At 36.0% G+C, this 19253-nt stretch overlaps 1 protein-coding gene across 5 annotated transcripts in view; it reads right to left on the minus strand.

The window, feature by feature from the left end:
• Positions 1-19253, minus strand: part of LOC138715434 (tudor domain-containing protein 5-like) — a 136814-nt gene that overhangs the window by 72221 nt on the left and 45340 nt on the right. For 3 of the 5 annotated variants that reach the window (XM_069848336.1, XM_069848334.1, XM_069848335.1), the window contains exon 4: positions 18147-18284. The exons of 1 other annotated variant lie outside the window; for it this stretch is intronic. In XM_069848336.1, coding sequence (XP_069704437.1) covers positions 18147-18284 — 138 coding nt within the window. Of the gene's footprint in view, positions 1-13282; positions 18285-19253 lie in introns of those variants that run through there. One more of the 5 variants, XM_069848332.1, reaches the window with a different exon arrangement.

The raw sequence follows: 19253 nt of genomic DNA on the forward strand, positions 1-19253 counted from the left end.
AGAAGGTCAACTACTTGGGACACGTAGTAGGGACCAACGGAGTGGCCACGGACCTGGAGAAGCTACAAGCTGTCAGAGGATGGCCGAGACCGAGGGACAAGCAGGAGATGCGCCGCTTTCTCGGCCTCTGCACTTATTACAGAAGGTTCGTAGCTGGGTACGCCAACATCGCTAAGCCTCTAACCCAGCTGACCGAGGAGAAACGACAATTCCAGTGGACAGACGAGGCGGAGTCATCCTTCCAGTCGCTGAAAGAGGCGCTCTGCACTGCTCCTGTACTGGGATATCCCATCCCTGGAAGGAAGTTCACGCTCGACACGGACGCTAGCAACGTAGGCATCGGTGGAGTACTCTCTCAGGAACAGGACGGGCAAGAGAGGGTGATTGCCTACTTCAGCCGAACACTATCCAAGGCTGAGAGAAACTACTGTGTGACGCGTAGAGAACTTCTTGCCATTGTGGAAGCCCTGAAGCATTTCCACAAATATTTGTATGGCCAGGAATTCCATCTGAGGACAGACCATTCTGCACTAACCTGGCTATTGGGCTTCAAGAATCTGGAGGGGCCGACCGCCCGTTGGGTTCAACGTCTGCAGGAGTACAACTTCACCTCTGAACACCGACAAGGGAAGAAACATTACAACGCTGATGCCCTATCACGAAGTCCGTGCCCGGATGGCTGCAAACACTGCCTGAAAGTAGAAGAGCGGGATAGCGCCCACGCAGTCCGAGCAATTGCCGCCCAGCCGAGCCCAGGATGGGATAACGCCGCCATAAGGAGGGAGCAGCTGGAGGACCCAAACATTGGACAGCTACTGCGTGATGTGGAGTCCGGCCAGAGACCAGTGTGGGCCGATATCGCAAAACGTAGCACCACTTACAAGAGCTACTGGGCCCAGTGGGAATCCTTCACTGTCAAGGACGGTATCCTGAAGAGGATTTGGGAGTCGGCCGATGGAAGGACCCGCATAGAACAACTTGTTCTGCCTAGGAGCAAGGTGAAGGAAGTGCTGGAGGAGACTCATGCTGGAGTGACTGGAGGACACCTGGGAGCCAACAAGACGCTAGACAAGTTAAGACAGAGGTTCTACTGGTTGCATCAGAGAACCGACACGGAACAATGGTGCCGAAGATGCGACACCTGTGCTGCCAGTCACGGACCAAGGACACGCAGCAGGGGAGCCATTACAACGTGGGAGCTCCTTTTGAGAGGATCGCCATCGACGTTGCTGGACCGTTCCCGGTCACGGATCGCGGGAACCACTACCTGCTAGTCGCCATGGATTACTTCACAAAATGGCCAGAGGTGTACGCGATTCCCAACCAAGAGGCTTCGACGGTGGCCGACACGCTGCTTGACAACTTCATCTGCCGATTCGGGGTGCCCCGAGAATTGCATAGCGATCAGGGGCGCAACTTCGAATCCAACCTGATGGGAGAATTGCTCTAGCGTCTGGGGGTGCATAAAACCAGGACCACTCCCCTCCACCCACAGTCCGACGGCATGGTGGAACGATACATCAAAACCGTGGAGGAGCACCTGCGGAAGGTGGTGTCCAACCATCAGCGAGACTGGGATGCCAGAGTCCCACTGTTCCTCTTGGCCTACAGAGCTTCGGTCCACGATACAACAGGGATGACACTGGCAAACATGGTCTTCGGGAGAGAGCTGCGCCTGCCCTGTGATCTGCTGTTTGGCACGCCACCCAGCGCCGACCAGCCAGCGACTGACTATGTGGCAGAACTCACCGAGAAGTTGAATGGAGTTCACCAACTGCCCAGAGAACACCTCAAGATGGCCAGCGACAGGATGAAAGTGCGCTACGACAGATTAGCCAACTCTGCAGGATTCCATGAAGGCGACCTGGTGTGGCTGTATCGACCTACCAGGACCAAAGGGAAATCACCAAAGCTGCAGCGTGCCTGGGATGGACCATACCGCGTGGTGACCCGGATCAACGACGTGGTGTACCGCATCCAGCGACAACCTCGAGGGAAGATGATGGTGGTGCATCTGGACCGATTAGCAGCCTACCAAGGGACTGCCCGGGACGAGCAGCCCTAAGGAGGGAGCAATGTGACAGCGACGTGAGATTCGAACTCACGACCAGCGTCCCGCAAGAGAGAAAATCGCGCGGAGCACTTTGGAATGGCGCGCGGCTGAGAGGGGAAAGGGCCAACGCGGCGAGAGAGTGGAGAGAGTTTGCGCGCGCATCTTCTGCTTGCCTAGAGAGGCCGAGAAATCCGTCGAAATGGAAGACTCGCGAATTCGAACTTTCGAGGCTACGTCGCTGTGGTTATAAATTACGGTCGCGAAGGAACGACAGCAGTTTTCAGTTGATTAGTCAGCCAGTCAGTGAGAAAGCCAGAGCAAGCAAGCCAGTCTTGTGTACCGGAGTTCGACTCGAGTGTGCGTCCGCAACTGTATCAGCATCCGAAGGCCTGAGTTCGAGTGCAGTGGACCGCAGTTGGAGGGACCCGAGTTCGAGTACAGTGAACTGTCTCTGAAGGTCTGTGGTTCGAGATACTGTGAACTCGAGTGACTGAGATAGAATAACTGTGAACTGAGAACTGGTAGTTCTGATTTGTAAATAGTGCTTTGTAAATATTAGTTAAGATTAACAGTTCATTGTTGTGCGTAATAGTCCAAGTAAATTGTCATTGTCGTCGGTGGAGTGCTATAACAAATACTGTGTTGAGTGAAGATCCAATTGTTGACGAGAGCGTTTAAGGTGAATTGTAGAAAGGAATTATTGTTGTGACGAATAAATTACATTGTTGTTACTAATAAAATTCACAATATATATATAGTACTCCCTCAATGTTTCTCTCTACATCTTTTCAGAAATAATTAGAATTCAAGTATGAGAGTAGATTTATGTAAAATTTACCTCCAAGGTAATGACCAAAAGAGTCAATAATACAAAATGAAGAGCTTGCGGGAAAAACGATGAATGTCACATTTCTATTAAGGATTAGATAATGATCTAATTGAGTCTATAACTGCAAGATGTAGTGCTGTTTTTATAGGAAATAAAGGAAAGGATTGCTGTATTCGTGGTGATAATTCTCCTTTTTACCATTTTTCATAAGAACAACATTAAATTTCGCAGTGATCCATTGAATTAGATAATGACGACAACCTTAAGAAAACTGTGACATTCATCGTTTTTCCTGCAAACTCTTCAAATACAATATTATTTTCCAGTTTTGTATTGAAAAATCTCATACAACCTTCAAACTTAGGTGTTTTCTAAATTATTTGCTTTACAAGTGAAAGAACAAAATTAAATAACAGAATAAATTTATTATACTATTTTTGCCTAAAAATGTAGCATTTCTATAATACTAAACAATAAAGAACTCGCTGGTTAAATCAATGCATTAACAACAATCTCTAAATATAAATTGTTTTTAAATGTAGGAAAACTTGCAACAAGGAGTTATAATCCTTTTTCAACATATCATTTATATGCCAACTGGTAGAAAAGCGAAAAAGAAATGAAGACTTCTTAATACTGATTTTCAGCTGTTATTCAAGAGACTGCAATCGAAGCAAGTGTGTGTAAACAAATGCAGAATTTTTAAGGAAAAGAATGATATAAACTAATGTATTTACGAGTACAATATCAATACGAGATTAGTCATGTACATAACCAGGCATAACATTTAATAAATTCTAACAACATTTTTGTTTACTAATACAGTAGAATCCTAATTATCCGTCACCCTATTAACCGATCAGTGGATTATCCAACTGTCTCGCTTTTTTTCATACAAAAATATAAGGAGTATGTACTGTACATTATATCAGCACGTTATTTTTTCTAGAGAGGGTTATTACAAGACTTTATCCTTACACAGTATAGTCTACTGTTCGAGTTGTCATATTGTATAACTTCTATATAAAATGTCTTCCACGAGTATCAAAGAAATTGTGTTGTGCTAAGTATAAAATAGTGCACATAAATGGGTGGTTTCGGGAAACGAGAAACTGTGGCTCATCTCAAAATACAAGACTGGAGTCACAACTGTGTGCAATTTAATAAAAATCAAGGATGAAGTATATAAATTATGTAAATCTACAATATGAGACCTCCACTATTCCTATCTTTCCACAGATGGCCATTACAAGAAATTTCCTTATTCCCTAACATCTAATTGTTAGCAATCAGACTTATATCAGTGAACTTCTGATCCACTACTTAGCGTGTTCAATACAAGACCATAGAGAAAATTACCAAAGTGAAAGCATTATTCACTAAATTTACGAAAATCTTTTGTGGTACAGATTAACCGTTCAGCTCATCTCCTTCATTACCACGGATAATAGAGGTTTTACTGTACTATTCCTGAGTTTTCTTCCATTTGTCCTGTGAAAAGTTGTCAAGTAAAATAAAGACTACTGAAAATATGTGCCTACTGAAATGTCAAATCTATATGTCAATATTACTGTCCACTAAACGTAATAGAAAAATAATGCTAGAGACTAGCACAATATGAAGAAAATTTTTCCAAAATATGAAATAAATATTTCACTGTTAAAATATCTTTGTTCCTAAACCATTTGGAACAGGTTTACACAATTATTTACAAAATAAATCTTTAGATATTAAGTGATAGTTTTATCTATATTTAATATGCTACCAAAAAAAAATACAAAAAATCTGCATAATTACCGAGTTTTTCAGCATCATCAAATCCTTACCCGAATACAAGGACTGGGTAACTCAATTTTTTACACTGAAGAGAGTGAGAAAAAAAGTCTTTACACTGGCTCTACTCAACACTTGTTACATACAACACAAATAACTTTTCTATATTTTCTGGCAAAAGATTACATCTCCTGTCAGTTAATATTTGTTTTGTACAATAGAAAGACCATGTAGTTGGAAAAAGAGGAGAAATTAAATAGATAGCAAAACTGATGGTTGAAACCTGTTTAAAACATTAATTTACACGTATAAAAGTAGGTGGCAACACTAAAAACACTCTCACTGGATTTTAAAGAATGAACAGAGGTGTAAATGCAATCACTCATTTTATTTTGGCTTCTCGAATTCACTGAAGCTAGAAGTTAAACGACTCTAAAAGAGAATTTGGAGATTTTTCTTGCCCTTGGGGATTCCGGAATGTTGGTGGAATGTCTGGCTTGGGTTTTTCAAGTGTTCTCTGGATAACATCTCTATTATCTCATAATATCTAGAAAGCCATTTAAGTAAGTACTACTTACTTAGATGGCTTTTATAGAACCCGAAGGTTCATTTTCACACTCACACAAGGGCGTCATCAGTCCCTATCCTGAGCATGATTAATCCAATCCCTAGCATCATATCTCATCTCCCTCAAATCCATTTTAATATTATTCTCCCATATACGTCTCAGCCTCCCCAAAGGTTAACAAAAAATCAGTTCCATTAAGTGACTTATGTTGGAGTTTCGTAACAAGCTCTTTTTACAGTGATGGGTTGTTAGCCCTTCGCCCAACCCCCAAGCTGGAGGACCACCCCTTATTGGCTGTCTGCGATTGCTTATTCAATATAGTCGCAGCTACTCTTCATATCTGGAGGCTGTTTCCTCTATCAGCAACCTGTTAGGGGAACGAACATGCAAAATACGAAAATATATATATATATATATTAAGAATTTTGTTAAATATGAACATTTTGTGAGAATATTAAAAAAAATATGACAATTACTTTGGCGTTAATTACGTTATACACATCGTGAATCTTGAAAAATAACTGGTTTTCAACCTGCTAGGAGGAATAGTTTAGAATATGAAAATTCATATTTTGCCTGTCTCTAATCATTATTACATTCATCCATGCAATTAAGTTTTAGCAAAATCAAATATTTATTACAAGTCCTTAAATTTTATAATGTGGAGAAAAAACAATGGATTAGACATGTGAATTCCGATTTTAGGTCACAAAAGTCACAAAAACATTCACAATAGAAATTCTACCTACCTATATGTATATTTAAAACAACTGTAGTGGAGGATTTAGTATATTATATTTCCAAATTCGGTACACAGAAAAAAAATTACTGAAGGTTGTGGTTAGAAGTGGTAGCTTTGGTGGCGGTGGCAGTGATGGCGGCAGCAGCATCAGCAGCAGTAGCAGTAGTAATAGTAGTAGTAGCAGCATAGTAGTAACAGTAGTAGTAATCATTATCCTTCACTATTCTAGACAAACTGGTCAATATCGGCATACAAAATGAAATCATCAAATGTTTTAAATGTCTTTTAATTTTTTTTTTACACTGAGTCAATAATTAAAAATTTGTAGAGAGATTCTTTTCCCATCCATTCTTAGTATAGCCTATATTATGCTGTATCCAGATTTGTTTGTAATTTCTTACCTTCCTAAAATAGACTTAATTTCTAATTCTTAGTAATAATAATAATGATGATGATAATAATAATAATAATAATAATAATAATAATAATAATAATAATAACTAGTGGCTTGTGCAGCAAATGCTGCAAACTAAGTTCATTATAAGTTCAAATAAAAATTTTTCAGATTTATTTTCAATAAAAAATACCAGACATTTTGAAAGTTATGTGTTTCTATAATAATGAAACATACTTCCTCTCAATGGTTTTTATGCCAAATACTTTTTCTTGAACCAAATGTATCCTATGTATCTTGAGTTTCAACGCGAAAACGCAAGTAACAATGTCAGAGCGATCAATGGGTTTTTCATGTGGGAGTAAAGCAATGCTATTTCAGGTCATTGTGGATTGTAAAAGTCAAGTTTGCTATGCTTTCGAACAATAGACATAGCATTTTGGTATAGCTGCTGCATGTAGAGCTTGAAATGTAGAGGGTAAAATCATTTTATCCTGCTAAGATATCTTGCTGAAATGATCGCGAGACTACAAAATTTTGTAGGCCTCTTGTTTTATCAGTAAGTAATACCTTCTTTCCTTGGGAACTGTAATTTTTGCGCTCTCTCGAGCCAATAGTGAAGAGAATGATGGATAGAAGTATCTACACCAGCCTCACTTGATTAATAACTATAAAAATATTTGATTTTTAATAACAATATTATTATCTTACGTAAGTTTTGTAGTTTTATATATATAATAGCTGCCACTCAGTAAATTACAGAAATGAAGATCTAATTTAACACATTCTCTATATCGTACTTATATATTCCCAAAATGTTTCACTTTTATATCATCAGTATAGCATTAGTATGTATAATTAATGAAAAATAGTCACATCATGGCATTAACTGTAATGCAATTTCATTTCTAATGGTAATAATGTCATCAAACCATCTCAAGTTTTGTAGATTTCAATATCCAATACACAGCTATACTCAGAAAATTACACACCACAGAATCAGACATGTAAATTACTTTTATCAAGTCTTGAAGTTTTTAATAACCAATTGAATTTGAACTCTAAATATGTCAGCAATCCTGCAGGTCATGGCGTTCGTGTAATAGCTATTGTTTATTGTAGTGTGTGTTTTGTTTTATTCTGAAATCACGGCCGTGCTGAAATGCAATTAGTTCTCAAAACTGAAGAAAGATGGATTTTGGAAAACAGGAAAATAATGTAGGAAAATTGATATTTCACTGAAAACTACTATTTTTCTGAAAAACTTTGGGTTCCAAGCTTCAAAATGATGGGTCATTTATTAAAATCCATTCAGCCGTTTTCCCGCAATTTCCATTACCAGTTCAAATTATATATATAGATACTACTACTACTACTACTACTACTACTACTACTACTACTACTACAACTACCACTACCACTTCTGCTTACAGTAATAAACCTTCTATCGTTATATTTATTTACTACAATATTGTCAAAGACTCACTATTAAAGGAATTGAGAATTTGTATGATTTCTTAAATAATCCGTCAAGTAACACAGAATTTTATCACCCATTTCACCAAACAGAACATAAGAACTTGAATCATGGCAACACATCCCATCTTACCATAATGTTACTTATCTGCACTAGTGTCTTCAATTTTTAACTGAACTAGTGCTTAGTTACCATGCTTGCCACAAGAGCTCAAACCTGACTGAAAACTGCACAAATCCTTACCATAACTTCATTTGGAAGAGTTTGTAAGTCTATAGCACACAAAATAATCTTACCCCTAAATGAGATGGTTTCAGTAAAAATTTACCAACTGTTTCACACACAAATCAAAATTAGATTCTGCTTTTCATCAATCTTTACTTATCCTATCTTTGGGGTAAAGAATACTGCACTTACAGTTCAGAAATGAAATTCAGTAATGGAAATAAAAAAAAGTCATAAATGACAGCAAAAGTCTAAGACATCGAGAATCAACCACTTAATCATCTTAGCACCATCTATTTCTAAAAATATTGAAATTATATCAATAAAAAGTGAACATGAACTATGTTTCCTCATAATTAAATATTTTTGTGCACTTTTTTCAACAGTCGGTCAGTTTGCTAACAGCAGTATTGAAAAAGTCTGTATCCAAATCTACTAACCAACACTACATCCTCTAATGCAGTGTTTCTCAAACTATGGTCCGCGGACCACCTGTGGTCCTCGAAGTCTGCCCTTGTGCTCCTTAAAAAAAACGTTAGAAAAAATAAAATTCAAACGAATTGCGTATCACGCTATAGCTGAAAATCTCAGAGTTTAGAAATGACACATGGCAATCGCCTTTCACTTTTTCCTCGCAGTACTGACATTTTATGAATTTTATTACCCCACTCTACTCTCAGTAACAAAAGAGAGATTTAAAGCACTATGAACATAGTGTTTCTCGCTATCTTTTCCCTGCACATCTAAGTGCCATGCTTGTTACCCAGCCAGGGACCATCCGAATTCATAACAGAGGATCAAAGTACCAAACCTTTTCATGTAGTTATAACTTTCTTAATAGTTTTGCCAATACCCAGTCTGCACATTAAAATGGTCACGGACTGTGCGTCACACACCAATAATACAACTCATGTCACAATATAACATTTATTTTCCAAGTAAATATGACGAATTTTTATGGGTTCGTGATCCATTTCATTGCGATATTAAAATAACAAACTTTCATTTAGTGAAACAGAGAACAGTTAACTTAATTGAAGTCTCGAGTGACACCGGACTTAAAATGAAATTCCAAGCGGAAGGTATGGTTAATTTCTAGACCTCATTATAAGTGAAAAGAGAATATAGTGAACTGTACAATGGTGCTTTAGAGATTATAATTCAGTTCGCTTCTACGTATCTGTGTGAGAAAGGGTTTTCATCACTAACTCTAATAAAAACAAAGTACCGAAATCGACTCGATGTATGTGACAATCTCCGACTTAAGCTTACCAGCATACATTCAAATACAGAACTGTGCAAGAATCAGCAGGCTCATCCATCTCATTAATCTAAGTTAAAGATTATCCAAACTCTAACAGCCTTCAATTATTAAAAAAACGAAAATGAATTTTCTTCTATTAACATTAACTTAATTAGTTAACACTAATATAAAATCAATTGAATTAAATCAATTTTAATTAATTATATTTCAAAACATAAGTATACTGGTATTAAAATATGCTACAAAAATGATAAATTTGCTTTTGAAGGGAACTAGAGCAAGGTGGTCCGCGGAACTGTTCTGACTTAAAAAAAGTTTGAGAAACGCTGCTCTAATGAACTTAACAGTACATAATATTACTGTGAGGCACTGAATAAATGAAAGCCAACATCTGATGCAAACATGCAGGGCTCCTAACAAAAAGCATGACACTATTCCACAGACTGTGCGATCCATTCATAAGTGACTGCATTGTAATAATTGGAAGATTCTGCCACAACCTTAAGTCAAACTTGGCACTTTCAACTAATCATTTGTGAATTCCACTCATAATAAAATGTCACATTAATTGACACATATATATGCACATTACTTCCTCAAATCACGAAAGAAAATTAATACATTAAAAATGTCAATAGTCCAGTATTACCGTACTTGAAGTTTACAGTTTTATATAAAAAAAAAACAACGAAAATTTTAAGGTATGAATTTTACAGATACAAATATCCTCTAACATAAAGTTGAAATATACAGTATAAATCAATATATCGTGATCTTTTAACTTATACATAACGTCAAATTCTATACAATTTTCCAGTTACTGAAATATAATAGATACTTTTAATACATAATAGAAATAAAATTATACATGTATCATGATGTTCTATTAGGAATAACCATAATCACAATAGTCATATCTAATATAACTTAAGTGATCTGTTTAGTGTCGAATGTTAGAATTAAAATAAATATAATTAACGAATTATAATTACACTCGTCGGCAAAAAAAGTGGATCACCTAATATTTTAAAGAATTATAATAATTTTATAGCTTCTACTTTATTTTTCTACATTCTGACAAAGGCATATTATAAAATGAAGTAAACATATACCCTGTGCACTTCATTCCCATCATGAAAATGTTTTTTGTTTGCAATTTATTTTGAAGTTCTAAAGTATTGTAATTTATGCAAAATTTCAAGTAATGCATTTCATGAAGTTATTGAGGCAATGACTTGCATTAGCACTTGAGTATGCCACTGAAACTGCCACTGTGCACGTATCTTGCCCTAATATTGTGAGTTATCATTCCTAGTGTCTTCTGATTAAGGTTCTGGCTGATATGTACATCTGTTATCAGCCAGTACACCTCATTTGACAATATGTATCAGAGGAAGAACAATAATATTGTTTGTATGCATCTGAAATCTGACTAATGTAATTTGTAGCTAGTCAGAGATGTATGCAATGGAAGGGGAAAGGAACTCCTGGCCTAGTTACCTCATAAGTGGTGCCTTCTTGATATCACATGTGAGGTCCAAACCTGTCTTCGGACAGTTGACTAAACAACCACCTCTAGTGGCGATGATGTTTTCCATCATGCCATGCTGACCACCAGGTCTTGCAATGTTTCCTGATGGATGAGATTCCACTTCTACAATGCTACCTGCATTTCGTTCAGGACATCGAAGTTGCAATGTCGGACACTTTGGATGAGCATATCTCACAGGTTTTCAACAGAATTTAAATCTGGGCTGCGTGCTGGTCAGTCCTGATGTTGCGAAGGTAGTCAGTCATGCAGCAAGCAGCATAGGGTTGGGCAGTGTCGTGCATAAGGATGAAATTTTCACTAAGGAAGGGTATTACATTGTCTGCATGTATCAGTGTGCATTCAGAGTGTCATCATCGACGAAAACAAGCTCTGTTTGGGCTCCAAAACTGATATCTCCCCATATCATGACACAGCCATCTCCAAACAGCATTCGTCTGGAGAAGTTTCAAGCTGAATATCGCTCCCCATACTTTCTCCATACTCTATCTCTGTCATCAGGTGAGGGGAAGCAAAACAGCGACTCATTCGTGAACAGCACTGTTGACACTAGTCCATAGTCCAATTCTGGTGTTGATGCCCAAACTATAATCTTGCTGCCTGGTGCTGGGGGTGAGCTATGGAGAAACTGCAGGTCTTCTTGAGGTGGAACTGGCTTCCCAGAGTCTTGGTCTAACATTCCTCTTCCTCACTGTTTCGAGACGATTTCTGGCTTGGACTGTGGTCGTGTGGAAATATCGTAAGATATGAAGAACCTGAAACCTGTTATCTCTGGTGAATGTGGACCTATCATGGCATGATTCCAATGTCTGTAGTAGGTACCCAGCTCACAGAATCGCCATAGAGCATGTTGGATGCTTCCAAAAGACACAGTGATGGCATTAGTCACAAAACAAATGATTCATACACCCTCAACTAATGCAAGAGCTTTTGCAATGTCTTCTTGAATAAGAGATATGACAGAAAATGTGCTACACATTGATAAATAATTCATCAATAGCAGCCACTGCACAATTGTAAAACTTGAAAGGTTTCATTATTGGTCTGTCTTGTAAAACCATAATGCACATAGTCTGATGCGTAAGGGTAGCAAGGCATTTTATGACATCTTAACATCGTATTCAACTCCAAAAATGTTGAATACTTCTTTCTCTAGCCATAAAACTTATTAAATTTAATAATATTCTGTCTAAATTGGTGGTTTATTGACAATGATTCAGTTTTTATGATATGACCCACTTTTTTGCCAGTCAGTGTATTTTCCTTGATTCTTCATTTCAGACTACATTCTTTTAAAGCACTTACTTATCGCTAATGATCCATAAAGTTATTTCAATAAATGACTTATAAATTTCACTCTGTTCATATTAAACTATAAAGGTATTTTACCTTAATTGAATAGTTTCGAAGTGATGTTCATCATCTTCTGAATTCTAATGGATGTCCCCACATTATCTTCCGGTTTCTTAGTGGGATATGTTTATGATTGATAATAGTGTGTCGAAAAGGGTGTGTTCTGAAATTCAGTTGAGTATTGAGGACGTGTTGTGTGTGTTTTTGTATATCTATAAATTTCATTTTGTTCTAGTGCAACGGTCATCAGCACACTGCACTTTCGGGCTAGTGTCTCTTACCTGCAAGTCTCTTACAGCACCAGCGTGCAACCGTGGCTGCTGGCGGTATGCTGTCTCCCTATCCCTTCTGCACTATGGAGCATAATTCCTTGCACCGCATACACTTTACCCATTTCAGTGAGTGTGACGACCACTGTTCTAGTGTGTTGAGTTCCTGGCTTTTCTTGGTTCAATGTGTAGGATTTGTATGTCTGTTTCTACACTGCCATAGTTGTGATGGAGTTTGTGATGTGTTCTGTGTAGGTTGAATTATTTTTGTGTGATTTAGTATGGTTGTGATGTGTTGTAGACATACAAAAACACATACAACACCCTCAATACTCAATTGAATTTCAGAACAAACATCTTTTTCAACACAACATTACTAATCATAAACATACCACACAAGAGACCGGAAGATAGTGTGGAACCCTACTAGAATTCAGAAGATGATGAACACCACGTCGAAAGTAGTTAGTTAAGGTAAAGTATCAGCATTGAAACAGTCACTATATAAAATTTACTTTGTCATACGTTAAAAGAGTTAAAATTGTTAAAAAAGTGTTTACCTTCGACAGACGGCCTGTTTCGACGCTATGTGTCATCTTCTTCAGTGTCTCTTGAACCACTGGTGATTTTGACTCTGCGATGTGCAGTTGTCGATGGTGGGGGTGGGGGTGTGTTGCTCCTATGGTGGGGGTTGGCTGTTTGTATGTTATGATGTATTATGACGTCAAATAATGTGTGTGTATCGAACTGTAGTTGTGTGTTAAGTATATATTGTGGGTGTGCTATTGTATTTTTATATATTTCGTACTGTTCTAGGATGTTTAACTGTGAACTTTTTGGTGTGATGTGTAAAATTTCCATATCTGTTTCTATATTATTGTAGTCATGATTATTGTTGATAATGTGATCTGCATAATTTGATGTGATGTAAGGTTTGGTTATAGCTTTAATATGTTCATTATATCTTGTGTGAAAGGATCTTCCTGTCTGTCCTATGTAAAAATGTGGGCAACTATTGCATTTTAATTTGTAAACTCCAGTTGAATTATATTTATTTGAATGTTTAGTGTGGTTATTTAAGTATTTCTGTGTTGTATTATTTGTTTTGTATGCAATTTTGTACTTTAGTTTTCTGAATGAAGTTGCAATTTTGTGGGTATTGGTATTGTGATATGTTAATGTTACATATTTATTCTCGCGTGTTGTTTGTGTTGGTTTGTTAACTACAAAAATGCACCAGCATACAAATTAGCGAAATATATAGACAACATTATAAGAAATAGTATACAATTTGAAAACACAACAACAATAATCAACACCATAGACCTAGTTAACAAAATAAAACACAAACACATTCCACACAATACAACATTAGCATCATTTGACATCGTAAATCTATATACAAACATACCAGTAACAGAAACACTAGAAATACTTCGGAAAATGCTTATCAAAAATAACATACCACAGACTCACATTAACGAAATTATACACATCACAGAAATTATTACTAAACAAAATTATTTCACACATAACAATAAATATTATACACAAACTGAAGGATTACCAATGGGTTCACCTATATCAAGTATATTAGCTGAAATCTTTATTTACAACATAGAACAAACACACATACTAAACACCGACAACAACAAACACGCAGAGAAAATAATGTACTGGCATGGATAAGTAGATGACATAATAGTCCTATATAATGGAAACAAAAGACAAATAGAAAACCTACATCAACAAATCAACAAAATACACCCCAAATTAAAGTATACAGTAGAAATGGAACATAAGCAAGCTATAAACTTCTTAGACATCGCCATAACCAAAACAAATAACAGACACGAATTCAAAATATACAGGAAACCCATCACAACCACAACACATATACACAATTCATCAAATCATCCCATACAATAAAAACATGCAGCTTTCCGTACAATGACACACAGATTAATTAATATACCAATGGACAATGACAACTACACTGAAGAATTAAACACAATAAAATATATAGCACAAGACAATGGATACAACCCTAACATAATAGACACACTAATAAAAAAGGCAAAACAAAAACAGAACAAACCAACACAAACAGCACGCGAGAATAAATACGTAACATTAACATATCACAATACCAATACCCACAAAATTGCAACTTCATTCAGAAAACTAAAGTACAAAATTGCATACAAAACAAATAATACAACACAGAAATACTTAAATAACCACACTAAACATTCAAATAAATATAATTCAACTGGAGTTTACAAATTAAAATGCAATAGTTGCCCACATTTTTACATAGGACAGACAGGAAGATCCTTTCACACAAGATATAATGAACATACTAAAGCTATAACCAAACCTTACATCACATCAAATTATGCAGATCACATTATCAACAATAATCATGACTACAATAATATAGAAACAGATATGGAAATTTTACACATCACACCAAAAAGTTCACAGTTAAACATCCTAGAACAGTACGAAATATATAAAAATACAATAGCACACCCACAATATATACTTAACACACAACTACAGTTCGATACGCACACATTATTTGACGTCATAATACATCATAACATACAAACAGCCAACCCCCACCATAGGAGCAACACACCCCCACCCCCACCATCGACAACTGCACATCGCAGAGTCAAAATCACCAGTGGTTCAAGAGACACTGAAGACGACGACACATAGCGTCGAAACGGGCCGTCTGTCAAAGGTATATACCTTTTTTAACAATTTTAACACTTTTCGTCGAAACGGGCCGTCTGTCGAAGGTATATACCTTTTTTAACAATTTTAACACTTTTAACGTATGACAAAGTAAATTTTATGTTTTTAACAAAGTGTTAACGAGAACTTTAATCAATGAGTTACTATATCGAATCTAGTATTTTAAGAAAGCCGTAGATCTGTATTAACTCATTGTCAGCCATTCAAACTATCAAACAGCAGTCAGCCAGCTCTTTAAAACTATGTGAAATTCATCAGTCATTAAAACTATTACCACAACTACAAAAACAAATTGCTTTGCAGTGGACACTTCCACATTGTAGATTGGAAGGAAATGAGAGGACAGATATCCTAGAAAAAAAAAAGACCCAAGAATAAAACATACAACTAATCGTAAAATTTCCTTCTATTCAGCTAAGAGATTGATTAAAAACAGCAAAAAAAAATTCATTTACAAGAATCCCTATAACTTGCCAGTGCAGGTAAATCATAGCAGAATATAGTCAATGACAGTGTCATAATTCCTGAATTCCCACACAGTGAAGCAGTAGCCCTCTCCTGTTGCATATAGGACATGATTGTTTGGCAGCCCACCTGCATGAAGTATTCATATTTATATCTCCACATTGCATACTATAAAGCAGGCGTCTCAAGGCCAACACATAAAAGTTGTTACAGAGAGCAAATGTAGATAGCGTAGTAAGTTTATACTATATCTAATAAAATAAAATTCAATTAAAGAATAATAATTAAATTACAATTAAACTTGTTGGTTAAGGTACGTATTCTTACGATACGTCAATATTAATATATTAATTACAGTAATAGTTAAATAATATGTTTCGTAATGTTTTCAATAATTAACAATAACCAAAACATCTTAGAAATTCACAATTATTTTAAATTAGAACTATCCAAATCTTAAATCTGGTCTCAAATTATTTTCTCAAGTCCTTCTGTACTTCATTATATTTGCTACACTGGTCTTGATTCAAAATAGGTAACAATTTTAGATTAATAAAGCGGTAACAGTTTACCCACTGAAACTTGGGACTCCCGCAATTTCACTTTGTCTAATAAAGCTTTTAATTCTTCATACATTTGCGATAATAAAGACATTCTTTCCTCGGAGATGGAGACAACATCGTAGTGGTAGATGTCTATTCAAACATCGCAGTCAATGATGTCATCCTGAGATACACGAACTGCTCCCGCATCTTGTTCCATTCTTACATTAAAAAAGAGAGAGAGAGAGAGAGAGGAGGAGGAAGTGCTCCGAGGAGGCCCTATTGAGACGTCAGCTATAAAGCAACACGACAAGGTCCACCTTTCTTTCTACCCTAATATAAGAAAGATAGAAGGATCAACAATTTGAAAATGACAAAATATTACTAGGATGCTCAACAACAAATGGAGATCATCCAACTGCCGAAGATATAAAATATATTACTACTGCTACTATGTGAAATATGATCTCAGTTTAATATTAACATAATCAAGTTTAAAAGTTGTTTATTTAAATAACTTAACAGATCATTAGGTATAATTATTTCAATAAATGTGTTACGAAGTTGTTCAACTTGCGAATACACTGTTAATGCTTCATCAGAAGTAGAACACTACAATACAATATTCAATAAGAATGCCAAAATTTAAATTTCAGAACTTAACAAATAATTCATTTTATTAGTATGAAGCAAAGCTACTGCTAATATGTAAAAATATGCAATTTAATGGAAATTTTCTATGAATAATATGTAGAATACACCCAGCAAGTATTGTCTAGGTTAGTATCTAAGGCAATCCTTTCCTTTAAGAAAATATTCCAACTTTCTGCACAGCATTTTATTAATAATTGAATGGCTAAACAGAAAGATGTTGCAAGAGACAATTTATTTCCTACTGCAATATTTTAATATAAACATGTTGCATGTACTCTTTATTATACTGTGTGAACTCTGTTGATTGAAAATTGAAATGCAACCTTAAATATAGTCTGTAAAATCTAGGAGGTTGTAAGAAAACGTTACAATGCTAAGCATAAATATTTCTTTTTCTGTTACTGTAAAATTTTAATTTGGTGCTTCCGACATTTTTCCATTTAGCTATTCAATTATAAATGCAAACTCTGCAATGATAATGAGGAAGAACGTTTAGTGGACATAATACTATAAGTACAGACCAGATATGAAAGGAAGTGAGTTCTTATTTTTAAGGACTGTTGTACCAATTCTATTTGTATGCCACTTGATATCATTATGGATTGGTACAGAGTTATTCTGATCGTCAATATTCCAATAGTCTGTGTGTTTTGAATAATACGTAGTAGTTCACTTTTACGTAATTTCCCTTCTTTCTTGGTATGAACTTGCCTAGCTCAAATTTTTTTTTCTTTAAATCGATATATTTAATAATAAGTTTTGAGCATTCATAAGAGTTATAGGAGCGAAGAATTCTGATATAGTATATGTGATGCGCTAGATAATCATATGCTGCATAAATTCTGATTTTGTAGTTTCTTCTTTCTGCTGTAGTGTGAAAGGTTCTAGAAAACTAAAGTAGACACTGGAGCTGTTTTAATAATAGATTATATAACATGATTGAAAATAAACATACAGAATGTCAATTCAACATTATATTCACAACAACTGTATAATTCTGCATGTGAAGAGCAGTCAATCATTCTGAAAATCACTATTCCAGAAAACTGAATAAAATGTAAGAGAAAGAATGTGTTAATTGTTTAGTGATGGAGTTACATAATTCTAAATTCTTTCTCTGTTAGAAAGTCAGCAACTTCAAAAAAATTAAACGGCAATAATTGTTAAAAATCATTAAAATTCTACTTATTACGAAACTTCAGAATTTGTTGCAAGAGAGTTACCCTTTGGACTGGGGGTGGTGGTGGCTGTGGCTGTCTGCTTGTCATAAACTGTGCCAGTCCTTCACGTTCTAACACATCATTGATGTGGATATCTTCTGGACCACTAGTATCTACCAGAGCTACTTCCACCTTATGTGCCTGAAAATAAACATGCACATTTACAGTTAATCTATTTACAGTGGAGAAAATCTAATGGTTTAATACTTTCTGCTTTAAGACTTCACCAAGGAAAATATATAACAAACTAAGGAAAGTCAAGTGCATCCACAATAATGCATTAACTTAAACAGGCAAAAGATATCAAGAAAGTATATAAAAGCATGGAGACAGATAAAAGGTTTTCCAGCTGTGAATAGCTCATACTTGCACCACCAATTTAGTACTGTTAATAACTTGCTGAAGCATATACAACAGTTACGATATGCAGTTTCAGTGTTTCACGACAACCTTCCTAGAGGAAGTGCAAAGAAAGCTTGCCCATTTGACTGATGCACAGAGAACGATATTCGGTCCTCGTGCCGTCATGCTTGTCACAGGGCTGCTATGAATGACGTAATACTGATTACAGGGCACATTTGAAAGCGCGGTCTTGAGCTGTTTGTATCGTGAAATGTATTGTGCAGAGCGGGTAGAAGCCAGCGTATGCGTTACATATTCTGCGTTTTATCCCTCATATCAGGATTTTTATATAGTTTAAAATGTGTTTGTAAAATAAAAGAGTTCTGTATAACATTCTATGTACTTAACAATGCCCCCCGTTGGCTCTAAATTAGGAAGTGCTAATAAAACGTTACACAAACTAGGGAATTATTTATAACGTTTATAAATGTATGAAAAACGAAACAGGCACCACTCATAACGTAAGGAGTATATACAGATTAAAATAAATCGACCATAGTACCACGCTAGTTATCGGAACATTTTAATAAAATCACATAGTATTAGTTATTAGTATTTTATTACAATGTCAAATATCAATTATTACACGATCACATATTTCTTATAACACCTTTGTAATTTCATTCAGTGATTTTATATGTAAAAGAATTCGTGCTTCTGTATTTTCAACAATGTTATGTTATTAGCTACTCTGCAACAAGGTTTAGG

The sequence above is a fragment of the Periplaneta americana genome, chromosome 15 (assembly GCF_040183065.1).
Source record: "Periplaneta americana isolate PAMFEO1 chromosome 15, P.americana_PAMFEO1_priV1, whole genome shotgun sequence".
NCBI classification, from domain to species: domain Eukaryota; kingdom Metazoa; phylum Arthropoda; class Insecta; order Blattodea; family Blattidae; genus Periplaneta; species Periplaneta americana.